Raw genomic sequence first — 25,231 nt, 5'->3', positions numbered from 1 at the left:
CATCAGTAAGCGTTTAATCGGTCTCATTTGACCTTCTCTTGCTCTTTCCACATCAAAATGAAAGATTACTGGGAAGTCTAACCTTCATTCTGGCATCAAATTAGCTGTCATGAGAAGTCTGCACTAAATGCAGTGAAGTGAATGAAGTTTTGAATTGATAAAGCTCCTCGGATGAGGAGCGAAACGTCTTCTGTTACAAATAAAGTCCAGTTGTTTTTGTATTGAACACTTTCAGAATGCACTAAATGAAGTATGCTCAGTTATTTTTAAGCAAACTGAGAAGCAATAAGATATTTTATATTGAAAATATTATCTTGGGAATCCAGATAAATATTTAACAAAAGCCAGATTTGGCCCGCTGGCCTTGAGATTGACACATCTAAGCTGACAAAATGCAAATGTTTTGTTGTATATACTGTATAAGAAGTGTAAAGAGGAACCGGATTATTTTTCAAATGGTAAAGCAGTGGTTGATTAAGGTCGCCAGGGTAACTCGTATATCTCACCACAAACCAATGTTGTATTGGCAGAAATCTTGTAAATGTAAGTGGCAGAAGCAGTTTTTATGTGTTTGCAGTGTTTATTTGGAGGCGATAGAGTACGAAGACCCTTTACTTCAAGCTTTGAAGAAGAATTTCTCAGGTGATCCTTCAGCTTTGCTCAAGTTGCACTAGGGGGATTTGAGAGAAAACTGAAAGTCCGTCCAACAAAGTCTACCTTTTGTGTATATATTGTATAAAAGGTCTAAAGACAGTGAAAATAAGTTTTTTTTTAAATGGTATGGCAAGTTCAGACAGCTAAAATATTACGAGTGCAATACTGAGTGTAATTTGAACAGGTCATGATATAGTCTTCATAAAACCTAAACTGCAAAACAGTATAAAAGTACTTTAAAACAACTACCATTAAAATATCTGTTTAGTCAGGTTAATCTCAAATTTCTGTAAATATTTAAACTTTAAATGCTTCAACTGTGAAGTATGCCTGAGCTCAAGAGCTCCAAACAGGGCGTGGCTTTGTTTTGCTCAAATTGTTATTTTTGATTATGTACATTATTGTTATTATTTAGCAGTTTTTTGACTATTTAGTCCACACCATACAAATCAGTGCTACTTAAAGCCATTGCACACAAATCCCTATTAAGTTGCATGCTTTGACTTATCTTGGAGAAGATTTTCCAAAACTATGGGAGGAGAACTGATTGAAAGATGAGACATAAACTGAAGAAAAATGTATTTCTTCTTTCAGCTTTTCCTCTTCAGGGGTCTCCACAGCGAGTCATCCTCCTCCATCTCACTCTGTCCTCTTCATCCTCTGTCCTCACTCCAACTACCTCCATGTCCTCTCTAACTGCATCCATATATCTCCTCTTTGTCTTTTTCCTGGAAGCTGCATTTCTAACATCTTTCTACCAATATACCCACTGTCCCTCCTCTGGACATGTCCAGACCACTGTCCCTTCTCTGGACATGTCCATACCATCTCAGTCTGGCCTCTCTAACTTTATCTCCCAGTTGTTCTACCTCTGATGATCTCATTCCTAACATTATACATTCTCATCACTCCTAAGGAGAACCTCAGCATCTTCATTTTCACCACTTCCAGTTCTATCTCCTGTGTTTTTGTCCGTGTCTTTGTCTCAAGACCATACAACATTGCTGGTCTCACCACTGTCGTTGAAATGTTTCCTTTGACCTTTGCTGACACCCTTTTGTTGCACATTTTTACCACACTCCCCAGTTTCCTGGACAGTTGACACCAAGTACTTGAAGTCCTGCACCTTTGTGACCTCTGCTCCTTGTAGCCTCACTGTTCCACCAGCCTCCCTCTCATTCACACACATGTACTCTGTCTTACTACAGCTGACTTTCATTTCTCTTCTTTCAAGTGCATACCTCCACCTCTCTAAGTTCTCTTTCACCTGTTTCCTGTCCTCACCATAGATCACAATTTCATCTGCAAACATAGTCCATTAAAGTAGTCTTCTTCATAGTCCAAAAGAAACATGGACCATTACTATTAATTGTGCTTTGCTGATTATAAATTGGCACCTTTTATAAAGTTTTTCACAAACATGTCCCTGTCTTGTTGGTAATAAATGTTTCTGTACCATATGCCTCTGACCTTTGCATCCATGGATGTGTCTTCCTTTTGTTTAGGCACTACTGAAGGATCCCCTCTACATCGGGCTGAGACACAAGCGGGTCCGAGGCCAGGCCTACGACGACCTGCTAGATGAATTTATGAAGGCAGTTTCAGACAGGTATCATCATACTGACCTTTGAGTCATCCTCTGCCCACTTCCTTTCTTCTGTCTGCTATCATCATTTCTGGCCAGAAATCGCACTGTGCTCTTAAAAGAAAAAATGTTAAGCAGTTTAGCATGTTTGCACGCAATTCAGCCAAATGTGGGACTCTGAGGTCTGGAGTTAGAATCAACAATCATTTAGCTTTACCCTCTTTGAACTGCTTTTACTTTTTTTATTTTTATAATTGCAGGTTTTCATTCAATCTGGAGATGAAAGTATTCTTTAGTGTCAACAGTTATGTAGCTTATTCAACACTGAGCTGACTGCTTCATAAGAACAATACAGATTGCCAGCTGGTAAACATGATATTTATTAGAAATGCCTCCTTAGGCCATATACTGATTTTTATTTTCAGTTTTTTGAGTGTAAATATTAGGCTATTAATATGAATACAGAAATAATTAGTTACTGTTTTGTTAAATGGTCTACTTTGGGAAGTTTTGTGCCAGAACTTGTTCTGACAAACACCAAATCAAATCAGTCAACATGGTTAAGTGCTCCAGATAGTCTCTTTATTTGGTTGACATGGGTTTGATCCTTATCATTGTTTTCTGAGCTGAAATTAGGTGGACATATTGCTTCATGCTGTGATTAATGCCCTTTGTGCTTGTGGTCCTGTTCTTGATTAGGACCTTTGTATGGCCCTGGCTTAGTATGCAGGCCAGCATGTCTGTGCCCATGTGCCATGGAGCCATCACAGCCACACACACACACACACACACACACACACACACACACACACACACACGGGCCTGGTTAAGCGTCATCCTAACCAAGAGACTGGAGTCCAGAAAGAGAAGTTTGGGTCTGGGCCCCCTCCAGCTGGCAACAGGAAGCCATGACTTTAATAATCGGGTAGCTTCCCAACTACAAGGAACAGACAGTCTTTTTCTTTTTTTCTCCACCGGAGCCAGATTGGCGGAAAATGAATAATTATGGGCTCAGGGATTCAATGAATGATTACAGCTCTGCCATCTTCAAGTAATATTCATGTTTAGTTTTCTAAGAGCTAAAATACTCCACATTGAGTCATCATCAATAAGCTGACGTCGGAAAGGATTTTTGCAGTCCATCACTCAAAAATGCTGTTTTGTTCGGGGTTTATGATCAGTGATACAATCTGGTGTTGGATTTTAAACCAGCGTTCTACCTCACAGCTTGTTGAAAAATCACTGTTGCTTTGGGCTGTAAGCAGAACATAAATGACACAGTTTCACAGTTTCAAAGATAAAACTGAAGTGCACATGAGGTGTTTAAAGCTTTTTGGTCAGCCATAGGTACGCCTATTCTCTTTTTTGTTCTAAATGCATCACTTTTCTAAGTTTTATATGGTTGAAACACCCCTCATGGGAGAAACTCAACATTCTAATTTGATGCTTGAACCATTTCCAAAAACTCATTTTAATCTCAAAAGTAAAGCATTCACTAATGACCAAGCTCTTCATTCTGTTGCTAAGTGTGAATACATCAAACTACATAAAAGCCAGTTTGATTTCTGGATCATTTTACATTTTAGACCAGTGGTGGTCAAACTGTTATTTATGAGGGCCACCTTGTAGCTCTCCAAGTACCAACAGTACAACAGACAAAAAAACAGTAGTATAAACTTATATGCTTTTAATATTTGACATAAACTGGACAAATGCCTATCACTAGCCTTGGTTGAAAGGTGGCATCTTGAGATGGGATCACTCTAGGCCTTTGTTGCTGGGAACTGCCCTGTTTACATCACCATTGTGATGCTTCATCTCCCCTAGAAACACTGATTAAAAATTAGAAATACGTGATTGTAGTTTCCTCACTGTTATACATTTTTTCTTGCTGACTTATCTCATAGTTTATGCTTGTGCTGCTTAAGAGCACAATAGTACCTTGGTAAACCATTATTTATTCCAGTTTTCCTACATTTGTTTTGGGTAGTTACTGTTTAAAGCCAAGAACATAATTTGCTTGAACCACTTATCTTTTTTCATTCTCTGCTTCTTAGCTTTGTATAATTAAACCTGTGATGGTTGATTTACTTATTAAACTTGTAAATGATTGACATATAATTCTTAATATCAATGGAGGGGACCTTGAATGCGTCCTGTGGTTCTTGTACGACAGTTTCAAAATCATGGTTTTAGACAGTAAGTTGTTTGACCAATCTCTGTCTAAAGTCCCCATCGCTGAAGATGTTGCAATCTGCTGAAAACTTCCCATTCGTGTATGAGGTCATTACTTGATGAATCCAAAAAGACCACATTGTTTGTAATGATCCACTCCTGTTTTAAAAATAAAACTGGGGACCCTCCTGGCTGCACTTAGGAATTCTGCCCATAATGCTTTCAAAAGAAATGGTGACAAAAATCATCTGATCCAGAGTTCAACTAGTTTCTTTGAAGACTGAACTGTTAGTCTGTGACCAGAATGAAATTAAGCATCTAATGGCACTTCTAGCCCAATGTTACGACACACACACTCATCTGTCTGCATGATTCACGTCTGACAGGTCTCCTTCACAGGTGATTGGTCCTGTTCCAACTTAAGTGTCTACTGTTAGGACATATAAGGTCAGTATGGAGACTGTCTGGTTTGCAATCTACTTTAGAGTAAATACAAACTATTTCAATACATTAAAAAGTTAAACTAATGTTATTATAAGTTTCAAATGTTTAAATGTTGTAGGTAATTGCTGTAGTTTAGTTGGAATAATTCTTAAAATTTTGATCCAAAACTGTTCATATCACAGACTAGTTGACAGAATAGAGGTCTTGGACATGTCCCATACCAATTTGCTTGGCATGCAAGGACAACAGGAATGCCATCAAGTATTTTAAAACTCTTGGCACTGAGAGAATGGAGGCCGGTGCAAGAAGTAACATGACGGAGGAGATTAGAAAGAATCCTGAAAGTGTCTTTTTTTTAAATGACGGCTCAGGGATTTTAGAAATAATGTGTGCTGAGAGATACTGGCTCTCTGGGGAGTGAGAGTGGGCTGGGGATTTATTAAGGCCTCAACCAAAAATGCCCCTCAGGGACAAAGGTAATACACAGCCTCTGAGTGTGTGTGCGTGTGCACAAACACACAGATATGCACACAGATTCAACAGCTGTGTTTGGACAGTGCGCCCTTGTCTCTGACCTTTGTTTTGGTCCTCTTTGGCTCGCTGAGGCCCTCATGAATGTGCTCCGACTAATGAATCACTTAGTCTAACCTCATCTGTTTTAGTCTCCCCTTCAGCACTGGAAATTTCAAGTTTAATAAAGTCAGATTGTGTTTCTTGAAAGAACGGGGTTGAGTCTTCAGTGTTAAACAAACACATGGAAGTAAGGAGTGTTTTTCTTCTCGTATTTTATGTCTTAAACTCAAACATCAGTGAAAATTTCTCAAACAGCTTTTAATAAATTGAACTGATTTAGCTCATGAAACTTAAGAACTACTTTTAATGTTGAATAAGATCAAAAAGGAAAGCCTAGGTTTGCTTTCTTTGCATCTGCTAGGAGTATTATAGTGGTAAAACATAAATAACTGTAAAATAAAAGTTGAAAGCATCAAAAAGCCTTAGAGACTAGTTCAGATAGCTTTGGCCGCCTCTTCACGGAAAAGATTTGACAGCTGTGTTCTGCTTACCAGGTTGGGTGAACTTTACACTATAAGGTACACAAAATTTGATCAACTACTAGGGAACACCTCAGGAATGAATCACGAGCTAATGGGTAGTTGACCGGTACTTACTGGGGAACACATAGCCAAGCCTTATTAGGGGGCTACTGGTTAGTTATCTTGTAAATCAAGAGGAACTAATCAAGAACTAATGGGTTGTTACCATGGAAACCAAAGAGGAAGGAATCAGGAGCTAGCAGTAGGTAATGGCCAGGTAGTGATTAAGTAATACAGTGAGTACTTGGTATGATACTTCACTATCTCAGTGAACAAAGTAATAGCCAGGCAATAATTTGGAAATCAGTAAGTGATAGTCAGACATAGTTAAAATGACACCAGCACAAGATTATGAAATTGCTAATCAGTGATAAGAATCCAATATCATCAGTAATCACTAGAAAACAGGTTTTTGACAATTAAGAGCTGTGACCTCACTTGTGCAGGGTTTATTCAGAATCTAAATGGATAATTTCTCCTCTTTTTCTGTGGTAAAAAACAGTAGTCCCTTAATAAGGCTTAGCTGTGTGTTCCCCAGTAAGTACTGGTTAACTACCCATTAGCTTCTGATTCGTTCCTCTTTGGTTTCCTTAGTAACTACCCATTAGTTCCTGATTAGTTCCTCTTCATTTACAAGGTAATTAACCATCCATCCATCCATCCATTATCTTTACCCGCTTATTCCATTTTGGGTCACGGGGGTCGCCAGTGCCCATGTCCAGCAATCACTGTGCGAGGGGCGGGGTACACCCTGGACGGGTCGCAAGTCCATCACAGGGCCACATAGAGACATACGAGACAAACAACCATTCACTCTCTCACTCACACCTAGGGACAATTTAGAGTTACCAATCAGCCTAACATGCATGTTTTTGGCCTGTGGGAGGAAACCGGAGCACCCGGAGAAAACCCACGCATGCACGGAGAGAACATGCAAACTCCACCCAGAAAGGCCCCCTGGACCGGGATTTGAGCCAGGGACCTGCTCGCTGAGAGGCAGCAGCTCTACCAGTTGCACCACCGTGCTGCCCGGTAATTAACCAGTAGTCCCTTAATAAGGCTTAGCTGTGTGTTCCCCAGTAAGTACTGGTTAACTACCCATTAGCTCTTGATTTGTTCCTGATTTGTTCCTGGGGTGTTTCCTAATAGTTAAGCACATTTTGTGTACCTTATTATAAAGTGTTACCCCAGGTTGGTTTGTATAGTTAGGACATTCTACTGTTGATATAGACCAAAACAGTTGCTTTCGTTCACTTGTTCCCACTTTGCACCTCTTTCAGCAACAACCTTGTTATAAGCATCTCAACCTACAATATTCTCAATTTAGTTTCTGTAAATTCTACAGCACTAGTATTGTCTTTTGACACTTGCAGGAGAGTTCTCCTTATTACAAAAAATATGTGAAACTACATCCCTGAATGGCCACATCTTCTTCAGTTGGCTTCACATTTTAAGGATGTGATGATAGACGGTCTGTGTGAGCAGCCAGCTACAGGATTTAAAATGGGAGATGTCTGACCCATTTTGTCTGTAGTGCTCCACATCAGCACTGCCTAATTAAACTCCACCTCTCCTATGGCTTTGCAATACTGTCTTTATTTATGGAAGTTCACATAACAGTGAGACATAACTGACATGATTGGTAATATACAGTATGAATGGCAGCCTAAAGAAAGGTTCATCTTTGTGGCCCTATCAGGGAACTGATTTGTGAAATAGACAAATGCTTTTCAAATCTGGGTTGCGGGAATATTCGTTCATTCAACCTTTATTTATACAGGTTAGTCTCATTGAGTCACGAGGACTCATTTACAAGAGAGACCAGTTTTAGACAGACAACATATAAAGTACATACAAGAATAAACTACAATAAAATGCAATTAAAATAAAAGCAACGTTATAAAACAATAAATCAAGGTGTCATATAAAACAAGGTAAAATACTAAAAACAAGAACACATTTGCTTTAATGCTTCTATTGACCTTATCGATGTTTAAAATTCCCTTAAGAAATTAAGGTGGACAGCTTCAGTTCTTGTTGCAAGGTGTTCCAGGATACAGAAGCAAAATAAGAAAAAGCCTTTTTGCCAAGTTCAGGCCGCACTGAGGGAGGGCTGCAGGTAATGATGACCTAAGAGTGCATGCTGTAGTTGCACTGACAGCATGACATGTAGGTGGAGATATAAGAAGGTAGCAGAACAAGGAGTGATTTATAGATGAATGAACCAGTAAGAGAGGCTACGTGAAGATAATGATGACCACCTGACCAATGAGTACAGAGTGCAATGATGGGTATGGTAGTTACAACCAATTATGAATCTTAGCGCACCATGGCAGACAGCATGTCACCATTGTCAATGGCCGGTAGGAAAGTAGCGGTTACAAAACGTTTTCTGACATTCAGTTCAATTCAATTTATTTATATAGCACCATATCACAACAGAAGTTGTCTCAGGGCTTCCTATTATTATTCTTTCGGCTTTTCCCTCGTCAGGGGTCGCCACAGTGAGTCATCCTCTTCTGTGCTTTGCATCTTCTGTCCTTACTTGAACTACCTCAATTTCCTGTCTAACTGCATCCATATATCTCCTCTTTGTTTTTTTTTCAAGCAGGTGCATTTCTAACATCTTTCTACCAATATACCCATTGCCCCTCCTCTGAACATGTCCCAACCATCTCAGTGTGTCCTCTCTAACTTTATCTCCCAATTGTTCAACCTGTGCTGTACCTCTGATGATCTAATTCCTAATCTTATCCATCCTTGTCACTCCTAAGGAGAACCTCAACATCTTCATTTCTGCCACTTCCTGTTCTTTCTCCTGTCTTTTTGTCAATGTCTCTGTCTCCAGACCATATAACATAGTTGGTCTTACCACTGTCGTATAAACTTTTCCTTTGACCTTTGCTGCCACCCTTTGTTGCAAATCACTCCGGAAACTTTTATCCATCCACTCCATCCTGCCTGGACTCTCTTTTTCACGTCTTTACCACACTCCCCATTTTCCTGGACAGTGGACCCCAATAACTTGAAGTCCTGCACCTTTGTGACCTCTGCTCCTTGTAGCCTCACTCTTCCACCAGCCTCCCTCTCATTCACACACATGTACTCTGTCTTACTACGGCTTACTTTCATTCATCTTCTTTCAAGTGCATACCTCCACCTCTCCATGTTCTCTTCCACCTGCTCCCTGTTCTCACCACAGATCACAATGTCATCTGCAAACATCATAGTCTATGGGGATTCCTGCCTAACCTCATCTGTTAGTCGGTCCATCACCAGAGCAAAAAAATCTCCTATCAACTCTCATTAAAACTCTGGCAGCAGCATTTTGGATCAGCTGAAGACTTTTTAAAGAAATGTTTGCACACCCAGATAGTAAACAATTGCAATAGTCCAACCTAGATGTGTTAAATGCATGGACCAGTTTTTCTGCATCATTTTTGGACAAGATATTTCTAATCTTAGTGATATTATGCAGGTGGTGGAAAGTGGTTTTGATCATGTTTTTAATGTGGGGGTTAATGTGGGAGTATCCTGATTAAAAATAATGCCAAGGTTTTTAATTTTAGAACTGGAGGCCAAATTAATGTTATCCAGAGAAAAGGGAAAGACTGCTAAATTTAGTCCTAAGATGCTCAGGTCCAAAAACTACAACATCTGTCTGGTCTGAATTTAAAAGCAGAAAATTAAGTGTCATCCAATGTTTTATGTCTTTAAGACATGCTTGTAACTTGAGTAACTGATAGGATTCATTGAATTTCATGGACAAATATAACTATAATCAGCATAACAATGAAAATGTATCCCATGCTGTTTAATAACTTTACTTTATATATGCTTCTATTAGATAAAGAGTATTGGTCCAAGCACTGAAACCTGAGGAACTCCATGTCTAACATTGGTGTATGAAGAATAGTCATTATTTACATTTACAAACTGGAATCTATCAAATAAGTGTGATTTAAACAATTTTATAGCCATTCCTGTAATCTCAATATCATATTTAAGCCTCTGTAATAAAATATTGTGATCAACTGTATCAAATGCAGCACTGAGGTCTAACAGGACCAGTATAGACACAAGTCCATTGTCTGAGGCCATGAGAATATCATTAGTGGCTTTCACTAGTGCTGTTTCTGTGCTATGATGAGTTCTAAACCCTGACTGAAACTCCAACAGATTATTTCTTTGCAGATGTTCACGCATCTGACCTGCAACTATTTTCTCAAGATTTTTTTAGATGGATGTTAGTTTAGATATAGATCTATATTTGGCCAGAATTTTTGAATTAAGATCTCAAGTGCATTCAGAGTTAAGCAAGATCTATTTCTGCAAAAGAAAATCTGTTTCAATTTCAATTTCTTTATAAAGTTTTCAATATGTGGTTTAACAGAGAGATGTGCATCAACAAAAATTCCCAAGAATTTGTAAGAATCTACAAACTCAATAGGAAAACGATGCATGGCTGAGATAGGAGGAAGAACTGCTGCCACCAACTTTCTGTTTGAAAACAACATCCCTTTGGTTTTATTATCATTTAGCACCAGTTTGAGATTAAAGTCTGACTGATTTATGTCAAATGCAGACTTTAGAAGCTGTAAAACCTTGGCAACTGTGTTAGATTGACAATAAACAATTGTGGCGTCAGCATAGAGATGCAAGGAGGCATCAGGAATGTTTTGACATACATTGCTTGTATAAATTGTAAAAAAAGAGAGGGTCCTAAAACTGAGTCTTGTGGCACACCATTAGTGACCATTAGGTATCTAGATGAAGTACTGTTATGTCGAACACATTGCCTCTGACCTGATAGTTTAAAAACCAACCAACAGTGTGATGTGAGAAACCAATATCAGAGAGCTTACCCAGAATACGGTTTCTGCAAAGTTTTAAAGATGAAACAGACTCAAGAGCTCTTCACTACTCTTATCCACCAAATTTTATGTAGTTTTCTTAGTTCAGTTCTTATATCTTATTACAGTTTTTTTTTTTTTTTTACATTTTAATACCTTTGTTGGATGTAACTGGGACCCTGTGTACTTAGTTTCGTTCTACCACATGCACCGCATGTGGTGTATATGGCAAATTAAGAACCTTGAATTCTTGAATCCTTAACATTTTAGTTTAACTATAAAGTCATTGGTAAAGTCTAAACCAGGTGTGTCCAATCCTGGTCCTCAAGGGGCACTATCCTGTATGTTTTCCTCTTTTCCCTGCTCCAACACACCTTAATTAATGGTTGAATTACCCCTTTATTTTCTGCAGAAGACTGCTAATCCCCTATTGGTCCAAGTCAGGTGTGTTGGAGCAGAGAAACATCTTAGACATGCAGGATAGTAGCTCTCGAACACCAGGATCGGACGTCCCTTTTCTAAACATACAAGTTAAGCTTTTTCCATTTAACGCCACAACCACAGATAAACACTGGGCAGTTTATATTCAGGGCCAGAAATGATTTCACTGATGTTTTTCACAAGCACATTTAAATGTCTGTCAAAAGATTTTATTTTGTACTGAGTACTAATATTAAAAAATAATTCTGTGTTTGTCAAGGAACAAACCTGTTTTCTTACATTATGATCAAAGCAAAGCACATTCAAATGACCATAATATGACTTGTTTCACTGACAGCCAGTGGTGGGGAAAGTCCTCCAACTCTGTACTTAAGTAAATGTACAAATAAACAGACAAAAATGTACTGTAGTAAAAGTAGAAGTACCACATTAACATTTTTTCTTAAGTAAAAGTAATTAACTACTTGCTTTTAAAAATACTTAAAGTATTAAAAGTAAAAGTACTTGCTGAATGTATTAACTAATGCAATGGTCTACAATATCATTATGTGTGCCTACCGTATGTATATTTTCTGTAGTACATTAATAGTGTTGAGCCATTTTAATGAACAATGCTGCAGATAATTGTTTTTATTGTGACACAGTTCACACTTGGACTTGTGGTTCTGTGCATCAGAATTTCAGTGATGACATGCAGAGTTAAATGTCATTAATCAAAATAAGTAAGAGGAATGAGTTTACTTTTGAAAGTTTTTATTGTGGGGCGGCTGTGGCTGAGTGGTTGGAGCAGTCGTCCTCCAATGCAAGAGTTGGGGGTTCGAATCCACCTGCAGTCAAATGTCTAAGTGTCCCTGGGTAAGACACTGAACCCCTCATAGCCTCTGATGTGTGTCCCATTGGTGTATGAATGTGATCTAAAGCTCTGATTAGTCTCTTTAGAATGATTTGTTCAATTATCTTTGTATAGATCTAGTAGAGTGCTGTATGAACGGGTAAATGAGGACACAGATTGTAGTGTAAAGTGCTTTGAGTATCTTGAAATAAGATAGAAAGCCGCTATATAAGTACAGTCCATTTACCATTTACCATTCAACAGCAAACACGTTTAATTAAAAGTTGTCTGTCTGAAAAAAAGGAGTATTAGACCTAACAAAGGACTAGACACTGATCATTTCCACTGACATTTCAACTCCAGTTTGTCATCAACTCTAATTAAAATACTGTCTAGTCAACCTTGTAATGGGTTAATAGTGAACAATATTTTAACTCCATGACACCATTTTCAAAACTTGGACCTGAGTGTTGAGCCATTTGGAGACATCTCTTGTCTCCTAACATCCCATGAACTGACACATTTTAATATTTTAACAAGAATTTCTTGTTCAAGTTCAGAAGAAGTTTATTTTCAAAGTTTTTTAAGTCCAGTCTGGCTCTTTTGGAAGAGAGAATCTGTCCTGCTGTACTGAATAGTATTTCAATAGTATTTCAATAGTATTTCAATAGTCTTTCAATAGTCTTTCAGTAAGGCCATGGATGGTGTGTATCTTCTGGCTGACTCTTTGCGGTAGAATCCATTTTGGGTGTGTTAGTGGTGCTGCGGGTGTGCCCAGCTCAATGACTTCTTCTTGAAGGCAGGTCTAACATTACCTGACCACTTTGCAGTGATTCAATGGACCAATTCCCCTCTCACCATTGATTACTTTAATTACCGGTAACAAACAAATTAAAAAGCTGCAACGTGAATGTAACTTGTAACTTGAATTGCACCACTCAAGGTGGCTGCATGTTGGAGCAGCTCTGTTACTTTCATTCTGAGATTTTGCTTTTGGAAACTTTAATTCCTCTTTTTCTGGATGTAAGTCATATTTTTTGGATGATTGTTTCCTCTGGTATCAGATGCTGCGCAGCTGGAAGGATTTTTACTGAAACTTTTTTAGTTTTGGACATTTGTTATGATGCGTGACCATGGCAACAAGGAAGTTTTCTACAACCAACAGCAGCTGATTAACATCTCAAAAGCTCAAATAATAACTCAGCTACAGCCCCAAATCTCAAATGAGTTGAAAGGATGTTCTGTGGATGCATTCTCATCTACCTGCCAGCTGTGCTCGAGTGCCTGACCACTGAGATCCTGGAACTAGCAGGAAACATGGCTCATGACAGCGGAAGGACAGGATCGTCCCTCGGCACCTACAGTTGTCTGTCCGCAGTGACGAGGAGCTCGGCAGACTGCTGGGAGGAGTGGCCATTGCACTGGGAGAAGTTCTGCCCTGCATTCGGGCGGTCCTACAGTCCGGGGGAACCGAGAGGCCAGCTGAGTCTGGGTGGACGGATCGGACGGCATCTGCAGCCAGTTTCTTAGGATCCACTGTGGGATGGACCTTTACAAGAGATCCTTCCTGCCTACAGCCATCACTATCTATAACATCTCTTAATGAAACGAGGATAATGAGTTACAACAACAAATAATTTCCCTTAGGGATTAATAAAGTATTTTTGAATTGAATTGAAGTGAATTGAACTCAACGCATAATATACTGGATATACATAGAAATGTAGTGTAGTAGAAAGTACAGATACTTCATGTAAAATGTAGTGGAGTAAAAGTCAAAAGTACCCACGTTTAACTCTAAAGTAAATTACAGATACATGAAAAATGTACTTAAGGACAGTAATGAAGTACTTGTACTTAGTTACATCCCACCACTGCTGATAGCTACACTCCAAAATCAACTTCTCTAGACCCTGCATGGTTACCTACTGTCTTTATACATTGGTGTTGTCTTTTATGTAGCAAACCAGACCAGAGGGTCGCTGCTCTGATGATTAGCAAGGCCCCATCAATCCTCGGCTGTCACTTGTCTTTGTCTTTTACAACCCAAACACAATAAAATGTTTATAATGCCCTTTTGAGGCTCGTAATTCTTCTGTTTTGAATTGCTTCGCAGTGCTTCTTTGCTCCTCACTTCCTGATCAAAAACGCATTTCTCTTCTCAGCACTACAGCAGAGTATTTCTGTCTCTTCAGGACATAAATAAATAAAAATCATAAATTTTACTGCATCTGTTAGCAGGTATTTTTTTCATACTTTTTCTTCGTCTTACTTTTCTGCACAGCTTCAACCACAGAAACTGTAAAATCTGAAAGTTAACGAGCATTGCACGCAACAAAAAGGCTTAAGTAACCACTGATTAGAAAGTAGCGAAGTGGCTTTCATCCATGCCATGGATCCATGGACCAGATCTTTATCCAGTACAGAGCTGCCGAGGGGGTCATGGGAGTTTGACTCTCTGGTCTACATGTGTTTTGTGAATCTGGAGAAAACTTTTGACCATTTTGTGGTGGTTCGATGTAGAAGTATAGTGTGCAGAGGCTGTTTAAGGGTAATTTAGTCCATGTAAAATCAAAACAAAAACTGTATCCACATTTTTGGGGCAAAGTCAAGCTGGTTTCTGGTACAAACTGGACCCCACCAGTGCTGCCCCTTGTCTCTGATCCTGTTTTTAGTGTTCATGGACTGGAGCTCAAAGAGCAGTCATGGAGAGAAGGGTGTCACATTTGGAAACCTTATTTATTGTTCATTTTTTTCTGAATGATGTGATTCTGTCAGCATATATGAACCATAATCCTCAGTGTGCACTGGGTGGTTTATAGCTAGACGTGAATCAGTGAGGGTCAGCTCCTCTAAGTCTGAAGCTACGTTTGTCAACCGGAACAATGTCCAACACTCTCACAGATGCTGCACTCCAAAGTTGGGGGGTGATTTTTTTGACACTCGTGAAGGAGTTGCAATATCTAAGATTCTGTTCTTGAGTGACGGTCAGATGGACTGGGAGACAGACATCAGGGTCTCTGGTGTAATGAGGGTGTTGCTCTAGTCTGAAGGGCAAAACGCTCCATGTTTCAGCCCTCACCAAGTTTTTTTGGTCTTTAATAAAATAACACAAATAAATTTCATCTAGAGGATGACCATGTTCAGATTTAGAGATGAGGTGAGAAGTTTCATCATGAAGTGGTCTGGGCATCTGATTAGGATGCCTTCTGAACATCTCACTCTGAGCAGACCCAGAACCTGCAGGAGGGGTTGCATATATTATTTGACCTGCGAATGCTTCAGGATTCCCCAGGAGGAACTGGAGAGTCACTGTGGAGTTGGTTACCTCTGAAACCCGAGTTTAGATGAGCTGAAGAACATGGATAGAAAACTTCTACTGGATAAACCAGGAGGAGGATTTTAAAAGACAACGTTCCCCACAACACATGAGAGAGATCCCAGTGCTTGAAGCTACTTGCTCTGTTTGTTGAAGCTGTCCGGAATGGTCTCCATCATGCACTGTCTGAAACCTGAGCTTTGTTGTTTTTGTTATAAGTTTCAGATAACCTCAGCGTCTCCTTCCATCATTTGTGAATGAAAAAATACAACCAAAATTTATACATGTGCATAACATATGTGTTATGTTATATTGTAATGTACATGTTTTACTTACAAAATGTTAAGGCACGACTTTGAAAATAGTTTTTATTTATTCTTTCAACTTGGACAATAATTTTCTCCTTTGAGTAGTTCCATTTAATGAATGGAGGAAGATTCTTGTAGTTTCTTGGTTTGAGCACAGATTGTGGGAGTTTCTGTGATCTCTTAGGACGTTCGAAACTACAAAACATAAGAAATGGCTGCTAATTTTCAAGCCTGAGATAGCATCAGCCATTTTTACCATTTGAGATCTCTGCAACATTCACTGGGGTGTATTCACAAAATAAGAAAGAACGAGCCATCTCATGTCCTTTATATATTTAAATGTGCTTTCTTAAAAACAGCTGGAAACTTCTCTGTCACCTTAGCAACAGCAGCAGTCTTTGTAAACATCCAATACATTCCTCAGAACAAGTTCAATTTGCTGAAAGGCTTGGAAACTCTTTTTGTTGCTGATGAATCTACTTTACAGACGCATAATGGTGGGCTTCTTGTTCTTGTATTTTGTTTTTGTAAACGCTTAAAGCCCCTGGCTGCTGTGTTCATGTATTGACTCTGTGTTATAGGTGGTCTGAAGAGTAACTCTTAAAATGGAGCGCTGATTGGTTAAGGTTTTGCTCAGCTGCTTCTCATTTAATTTAAACTTGTGTGAGCATGCTCTTTATTAGAATTTTTTTTCATTCATTCAACCTTTATTTATACAGGTTAGTCTCATTGAGTCGCAAGGACTCATTTTCAGAATTTGGCACCGGTTTGAGATGGACCAAGTCAGACTGAATGATGTCAAATGCACACTGTAGAAGCTGGAAAACATTGGCAACTGTGTTAGCTCGACGATAAACAATTGTATCATCAGCATAAAGATGCAAAGCGGAGTCAGGAATGTTTTGACCTACATTACAAATTGTAAAGAGACTGGGTCCTAAAACTGAGCCTTGTGGCACACCATTATTGACATTAAGCTAGAAGTTACATTGTGTTGAACACATTGCCTTCGACCTGAGAGATAATTAGAAAATCATCCGATAGTGTGATCTGAGAAACCAATATCTGAGAACTCGTGACATAAGATGTCGTGGTCTACAGTATCAAAGGTTTTGGACAGGTCTAGATAAAGTGTGGCACAGTAATCCTTAGCATCCAGTGCTGCAACAACATCATACAGGTATTCAGCGAAGCAGTCACTGTGCTGTGCTGTTTCGTGAAGCCAGATTGGTGGGAAGATAAAATGCTATAAGAATCCAAATACTTCTTAGTTTGATTATTTAACAGTTTTCTAATACCTTAGCTAAAATACAGAGTTTGGAGATTGGTCAATAATTGTTCAATATAGTCTCCTCCCTTCAATAATGTAAAGCCAAAGTTGTTTTCCAAGCATTTGGAATGGTATTTTGTTGTATGGACAGAATAAAAATGTATGATACCAGTTCTGCTATAGATTGTGCAGCTAACCTTAATAATGAAGAAATATGACACCCCCACCGCCCTCCCAACGCTGAACCTTACCACGTCCTGTTCTAAAGTTGAAGAAACGTGGTTGATTGTTATATAAAACAACAGTCTGTTGCTATAATTCTCATTTAAGACAAAAAGTTTCAGGAAAAACAGTATTTCTCTACTGTGTAATCTATGCTTTTCAAAAATGGTATAAAACTTTTTATTTATGTACTTATGTATTTAATTATTATTTTTCCCCTTTCTCCATCCTAGGGTTTTTTTTGTTGTTTGTTTTAGTTTTTTTGCAGCTCTTCACACTTCAGCTTGTACCATAACTACGCCGGCTCTGTGTTGTTTGTTCTTTTTTTATATATATATAAATTTAAAAGTTAACAAAAAAAATTGTATAGATGCAAAAATGAAACTTTGAACAGTGAGCGCCCAGCGTATACTCTATTCTCAAGTGTAAATGTGTCTTTGTTTACAGGTATGGAATGGATTGTCTGATTCAGTTTGAGGACTTTGCAAATGTTAATGCTTTTCGTTTGCTGAGCAAGTACCGCAGCAAGTACTGCACATTCAACGATGACATCCAAGGTAACTTCAAAGTCAATCACATGCAAACAAGAAAAAAACTTTACCACTTAGAGACTCCACAATATTAACTGTCGCTTCCACAATTATGCTTCTGAGACTTCTGGTGTCATGACTGTGCAAAAAGACCAAGACTTTAATCTCAAATGCCTAAAAGTTGATCCTTGGGAGAAAAAAAAAGATTTCCCAAAAAGAAACTAAAGATTACATTAATTTAGCCTCAAAACTACAAGGTTTGAAATTATAATTTATTTATTAATTAAAGACAAATCCCACTGAGATCGCAGATCTCTTTTGCAAGGGAGGCCTGAACCTGAGAGCAACCTAACATGATGTTGGAATAGTGCAGTGACAGTTTCCACTCATTACTTTGATTTCAAACGTACATTAATGCTTAGTTTGGGTTGTTTTAAATGATTCCTGTGACATTGTCAGTTCTTGGTGTCTTTCAGATGACAAATGTCAGTCTGACTCAGAATTTCACATGAAAGAGTCAACTAACAGCTACTCAGACTGAGACTTATAATCCAGAGTGGATTTTTACCATAAATAACAACTCAAACGTCTAAAATTGTTCAACAGCTCAGGTGAATATTTTGTTGAAAACCTCCACTGTGTCACTTCTGCATCAGACGGTTCCTTACAGAGAGATCTCTGCTCAGTCATATTGAAGACTGGCTGGGCATCTCTTATGGTCATTAGATACACCCCTGTAATAACCGTCACAACAATCTGAAGTTAAAAAAATAAAAGTGGTCTAAATTTCTAAAATTTAGCATTTGCTTAAACGGCGGTGAAACCTTGTGAGTTTTTTTATTTTAGACGGCAGAATTCCACTCAAGAAAATAGACACTGTTGCTCTCACCTGACAATTTAACCTGATCCTTCAAACTGAAATAGCTTAAACTGCTGTCTGCTGCAGGTAAGATGCTCACTACAGAAAACGCCACAAAATCCCACTTACTAAAATTGTATTTGTCAGCAGCTATTTATTTAACCTCGGCAGATGCAGGGAGTGGATACTTCATTCAAAAATAGTTTTGTTAAAATAAGCTTTGCATGATGGTTAAAAAAATGATTCATTATCAGGATATTTGGTATAAATCTACAGCAACAAAGGAAATTGTCAGAGCTGCTAAAATTCTATAAATAATTCCAAATACATTATTAAAACTTGAAAGGATTGCAAAAACTATAATTTTATTGATCAAAATTCTTGCCTTATGATCTGAGTCAACTGGCTCTGAGCATAAAAAAATGACTTCTGGTTGCACTCAGACTGTGTTTTTACTTTTTTCACCCTCATTCTTCACATTTAGTATTTACCATTTTTGAGGCAAGAATTAAGCAATGCAATTGTTCATTTTTTATTTTTAGAAACATTACAATATTCCAGTTTGTGTAAGCAATGCATTCTGCTGCGCCTTTGTTTATTTTATTGTTTCTCTTTGCAAGTCAAACTAAATTATAGGGAACATATTTTTAAAAAATGGCAGTGTAGCCATTTATGCTTTCTTACTATATGTCAATAACATATCAAATAAATGCATTATATGTATCAAAATAAATGTTTTTCTCATTACAATCTGTTAGGCACGGCTGCAGTCGCAGTAGCTGGACTCCTGGCTGCACTGCGCATCACCAGAAGCAAAATGTGTGACCACACCATTGTGTTCCAAGGAGCAGGAGAGGTGAGTGCAGCACAGATGCACAATGTAAATAATAAATCAACAAAAACTCCTTGTTTCTGTGTAAAACTTGTTTCTACCTGCAAAAACTATTTAGTTTCATTTTAGAAAGCAGAGGTTTGAACACAGACTTGAGGGACCGTGGGCTTGGTTATGTCACAGCACGCTTCTTTAAAATAAAAAAGATCACAAATTCCCAAATACTTATTTGTGACATGTTTTGTTGTATAAGATGTCAAAATAAGCTCCTCTTCTCTTCTGTCTCGCTCCCAGGCAGCGATGGGGATCGCTGAGCTGATCACCATGGCCATGAAGAAGGAGGGCCTCACCGAGGAGGAGAGCTTGAAAAAAATCTGGATGGTTGATTCAAAGGGACTCGTCGTTAAGGTGTCAGACTACACAAACACAAGCAGAGCTGCAGTTTAGTTTTTATTCCACTGAATATCTTCTAACATGCTTTAACATATATGAAACAGCCCACATTATCTGTCAGCTGTAAGCGATGCACCGACTGCACCAGGAGTTTAGTTTTAGTGATAAATCAGCTGACGTTTTCACTTCCATCTTTTTAATTTAATTTTTATTTTTATTTCCTTCTCTTTCATTCTGTTACCTGTTAAAGACAGTTGATTAAGAACGGAGCTCACTTGGTTATGGTTGGGAATTCATTACGGTCAGATGTTAACGTGTACAAGTAATTATGACGTGTTTCAGGTTGCCATGCCAACACAATTTAACCTGACTTAACTGCTGCTGTTATATCATCTTAAATGACCCTGCAAGTTCAGAAGTGTCACTCGGAGCTGAAGCCCAGTGAAAGCAGAACCAAAAAATAGAAAATGCAGAGCTGGGCTGGGAGTGAGAGCAGACTGGACTGTGAACTCAACCAGAATTTAAAAAAATCAGTGTTTAATGTTTCATTTGGAAATCTTCAGTGTTGATGTCGTCTTGTTCCTCAGGGTCGAGACCACCTGACCCATGAAAAGGAGAAGTTTGCTCATGAGCATCCTCAGATGAAACGACTGGAGGATGTGGTCAGAGAGCTGAAACCCACAGCTATCATTGGTAAGACAACAGCCAATAATCAGTTTGCAGACTTCTTTAGATAATTTTAAGTTTCTGACTAAACACAGTATTAAAGTTAAGGCACTGCTGTGAAAGCTTCAGTGTGAAATGGAGTGAAATATGTCAGACAGTAATGGCCTTCTGTCTCAGGTGTGGCAGCTGTTGCCGGAGCCTTCTCCGAGCAGATCATCAGGGACATGGCTTCCTTCAATGAGCGACCCATCATCTTCGCTCTCAGCAACCCGACCAGCAAAGCTGAATGTACAGCTGAGCAGTGCTACGCGTTCACTGAGGTGCTCAGACCTTCACAATTACATTTCAGTACATGGCAGTGAATGTATTTTGTTTTTCTGTAACAAATGCATGTTTTTATCAGTGGTTCCCAACACTGGTCCTTGAGGAACACCATCTTGCATGTTTTAGTTGTTTCCCTTCTCCAACACCTGATTTAGTGATTTAATTACTTCATGTTCTGCAGAAGCCTGTTAATCACCATTAATTAAAATCAGGTGTGTCAGAGCAGAGAAACAACTAAAACATGCAGGATGGTGTTCCTCAAGGACCAGGGCTGGGAACCCCTGAATTCTAAACTACTTTGTTCTGCAGGGTCGTGCCATTTTTGCCAGCGGCAGTCCATTTGACCCTGTCACCCTGCCTGATGGGAGGAAGCTTTACCCTGGGCAGGGCAACAATGCCTACATTTTCCCCGGTGTGGGCCTGGGTGTCACTGCTTGCACTTTACGACACATCACTGAGGATATCTTCTTGACTGCAGCAGAGGTGAGACACTGACATGTGCAAAACTCACAATGACTCACAACAACCCATGCAGCTGATCTCTTGCCTTTAGGCTGCTGCATTCATATTCATACCTATCTGCTCACTACAGACTCATGTAGTGAGCAGTTGTTAAGCTGCTGTTTAATATACAATATTATTTTACTTTATTAGTGTTTTGCGTATATCTTTCTTAGATTCTTATATACTGTTTCTTTTTATACTTTATATTTTTGCTATTGTTGGATGTAACTGGGACCCTGAGTACACAATTTCATTCCACCTCATGTACCACATGTGATACAAATGACAATAAAAAACCTTGAACAACTGTGTTAGATGTTTTGGGATATTTTGTAGCAAAACATTATTTTATTCTGTCTTTTTTCATGGCTGAATGATATGATGTAAATTCAAATAAATATTCGAATTGAGAACAGAACTGAGGCAAAGCTTTATTCATTCATCCTTTATTTATACAGGTTAGTCTCAATGAGTCACGAGGACACATTTAAAGCGAGACATGTTTTGAACAAACAAAGAAAAATCAGATGAGGTACACACAACAATAAACGATCACAAAAAGCATATAAAATGAAAAGTAAATAAGAGTAGCGATATAAAGCAAAATAAAAGCATGCTACTAAACAAGCTAGCTATTAATATGCTGTGCTTATAAAAGTGATATTAGCTACCTATGGGGCGGCTGTGGCTGAGTGGTTAGAGCAGTCGTCCTCCAATGCAAGAGTTGGGGGTTCGAATCCACCAGCAGTCACATGCCAAAGTGTCCCTGGGCAAGACACTGAACCCCTCATTGCCTCTGATGTGTGTCCCATCAGTGAATGAATGTGATATAAAGCACTGATTAGTCTCTTTAGAATGATTTGTTCAATTATCTTTGTAGAGATCTAGAGTGCTGTATGAATGGGTAAATGAGGACACAGATTGTTGTAAAGAGCTTTGAGTATCTGGATAAGATAGAAAGGCGTTACAGTCCATTTACCTGCTTGTTTTTCTAATACTGACTTTACACAGAATGTCTCTATATATCCTATAAAATAAAAGTAGTTCCTCTGACGTGCTGTGTTTACATGATTATGATGATGAGCTGCTTCCTCACCATTGTTCAGGCTCTGGCTCAGTTGGTGACAGAGAAGGACCTTACAGAGGGAAGACTGTACCCTCCTCTCAGCTCCATCAGGGACGTCTCTCTGAAGCTGGCCGTTAAGGTGACGGCACACGTCTAAAACCTGAATCTGATCATGATGCACTGTCACACCAGCTGAAGTGTAACTTCTGACTGCCTGTGATTACAGATAATGGAGTATGCTTATGAGCACAACATGGCCACCCTTCGCCCCGAGCCGTCTGACAAAGAAGCCTACGTTCACTCGATCTGCTACAGCACCGACTACGATGACTTTGCTGTCGACTCGTACCGCTGGCCGGAGGACTGCATGGCTGTGCAGTCCTGCAAACTTTGATCCTCAGAAACCACAAGAGCCCTGAAAAATGATGTGCACTGTTCTTGGAAGACATGGTGATCTTTTCCTGCACTTTAAATTAAATGCTGACAACACAAAGAAGATCAGTTGGCAGAACTGTAAAGGAATGCACAAATGGTTGTTTTCACAGCATTTAAAATATCTGGGGGAGTCTCTTTGATTGTACTGTGATGGGAATTCACTGCCTGTGTCTGCTGAAATCTTAGATAAGAAAAGCTTTTGCCAAATAAAGTTTTGTTTAAAAGTCTTATGTGTTGGTTTTCAAACACTGTTTTTATTAATTTATTTGATTTGCTGCATTGCAAACCACTTTTCAGGGCATCGTGTTAAAGTTTTATAATACTCTGGCTCCATCTAGAGTCCAGTTGTCAGTATAAACCCTTGTGTTCAGCTCAAATTTGACCTTTTCAGAAGTTCTCTTTAAATTTAAACATTACCAGATGACTTGTCCACATGAGCCATCTTAACAGGCACATTCAAGTTCTGATTATTTTCAATAAATGTGGGGTATTTTATTAACATTTAGTACATCTGTGCTGTTCCTGGTCAAAAATGACCTATTTCTAAGTGGATGTGAGACAGTGGGTATGAAACTGACTGCAGCAGTTGGACATAATTATTCAGCACGCCTTCAGGTGCATTTGATTTTTGAGTAGACACACAAATGTTCCTAATAAACTTAATAATTAACGGTAAACAGGGGTGTGTTATGTATGAATTTATGTTAAAAGAATGTTTAATTTGATTTCAAAACGAGTTGCATGATCTGTGACGTCTAACAGAAGGTCTAAATTTATACGGTTTATAGAAACATAAGCTTTATCTCAGCACTGGATGATAAGTACAACATGGATTTAAAATCAGATCTATTAAAGCAGTTATTTTTTTGATTCAGAACTTGAAACTAGTCGTCCAGGAATGAAAACACCAGAAGGATTCATTCTTCTGAATCGATCCTGGCAGCCATTGAGCAGTTACACACACGCAGTTTTTTATTTATGCAGGTCGTCTCAATGAGCCACAATGACTCATTTTCAAGAAAGACGTTGTAGACAGACAACATACAACAATAAAAATTGATTAAAATAAAAAGTAGTGTTATAAAAGCAATAAAATCAAGGTGACGTATAAACAAGGATAAGAACATATTTGATTAGATTTTTCTAATGACCTTTTCAAATGTTTCCTTAGTTTAAGGCATCACAAAACTCAAAGTGAATGATGCAACAGTCCATCATTGTCTGAAATAAACTGAGGAGTTTTCATGTTTAAATCAATCACTCAATAACCAGGCAGACAGTCAGGACCAGAGACCTTGGCTGGCCCACCGCCCAGCCTCGTCAATACACCCAGTGAGCTAACAGACCCGTCAGTGTTGGGCACCCCACCCAGGGCGTTATTCTCAGAGACGGTTGTTTGGTTCCCCCCATTTGTTTTACACTCCCAGCCTCTAAATGAGCCTCAGGCAAACACCGCACAGTCCTAATGATCAATATGTCTCAATGTCGACACCATCCAGCTGCCAGCTGAAGAGTCCAGGCCATAAATGGTGTCCCACTCTGGCACATAAATGCCCCTCCATGGGTCATTTGTGTCACATATAGTGACAATTTGTTTCTGCCTTTTGACCTGCTTGTTAAAATGTTGTACCCTGGGAAATGTAAATACAGAACTTGTCTTTGCTCTGCAAGCCAAGAAATGATTTATCAAGTTGCATGAGCTAAAATGACAGAACGATATACAGCTTTAATGAGAATATGAACTGCATTCAGCTAAAAGTCATGTTTACGCTGCCTTCAGGAGCAGGCCTTCTTTATAATGGGATTTGCCTAAATTAAAGGTAATAAAATAATTACATTTAGCTTTTAGCTACAACTTTTAGAAAAACAAAAATCAATAAATTTTATGTAAGTTTTATAACTTAATTTATTTATTTATTATTTACACAATGAGGGTTTGTTTTAGCTGTTTCATCTACCATGTAGCTGCTTGTTGTCAGCTAACCAAAACTGCCTAAGGGTACCAGACATCGAAATTAATCTATATTAATGTTTTTTCTTTAGTGCCAATAATCAACAAACTACCCTTGTTACAAAAAAATACTTTGAAACCTGCAGCTTCATTGGAAGGAGTGCACATTGACTCTGGGTTTTTTATGGACATAGAAAATATAAATAAATATTATGTGAAAAACGCAACTGGTAGAGCTGCTGCCTCTCAGCGAGCAGGTCCCTGGTTCAAACCCCGGTCCAGGGGCCTTTCTGGGTGGAGTTTGCATGTTCTCTCCGTGCATGCGTGAGTTTTCTCCGGGTGCTTCGGTTTCTTCCCACAGAACAAAAACATGCATGTTAGACTGATTGGTAACTCTAAATGGTCCCTAGGTGTGAGTGAGAGAGTGAATGGTTGTTTGTCTCGTTTGTCTCTATGTGGCCCTGTGATGGACTT

General features: G+C 38.8%; 1 protein-coding gene across 1 annotated transcript in view; it reads left to right on the top strand.

Moving 5' to 3' along the window:
- me1 (malic enzyme 1, NADP(+)-dependent, cytosolic) overlaps positions 1-22,928 on the top strand; it is a 136,103-nt gene extending 113,175 nt beyond the window's left edge. Inside the window, exons 6-14 of the mRNA XM_037677157.1 lie at positions 2,160-2,263; positions 17,645-17,754; positions 19,345-19,442; positions 19,713-19,826; positions 20,399-20,504; positions 20,655-20,797; positions 21,111-21,284; positions 22,412-22,510; positions 22,598-22,928. Coding sequence (XP_037533085.1) covers positions 2,160-2,263; positions 17,645-17,754; positions 19,345-19,442; positions 19,713-19,826; positions 20,399-20,504; positions 20,655-20,797; positions 21,111-21,284; positions 22,412-22,510; positions 22,598-22,765 — 1,116 coding nt within the window. The 3' untranslated portion in view covers positions 22,766-22,928. The remainder of the gene's footprint in view (positions 1-2,159; positions 2,264-17,644; positions 17,755-19,344; positions 19,443-19,712; positions 19,827-20,398; positions 20,505-20,654; positions 20,798-21,110; positions 21,285-22,411; positions 22,511-22,597) is intronic.
- The last annotated feature ends 2,303 nt before the right edge of the window (positions 22,929-25,231 follow it).

Source organism: Nematolebias whitei, chromosome 5, assembly GCF_014905685.2.
Source record: "Nematolebias whitei isolate Nwh7 chromosome 5, NemWhi1, whole genome shotgun sequence".
Taxonomy (NCBI): domain Eukaryota; kingdom Metazoa; phylum Chordata; class Actinopteri; order Cyprinodontiformes; family Rivulidae; genus Nematolebias; species Nematolebias whitei.
This window is presented reverse-complemented; position numbering and strand designations above follow the sequence as displayed.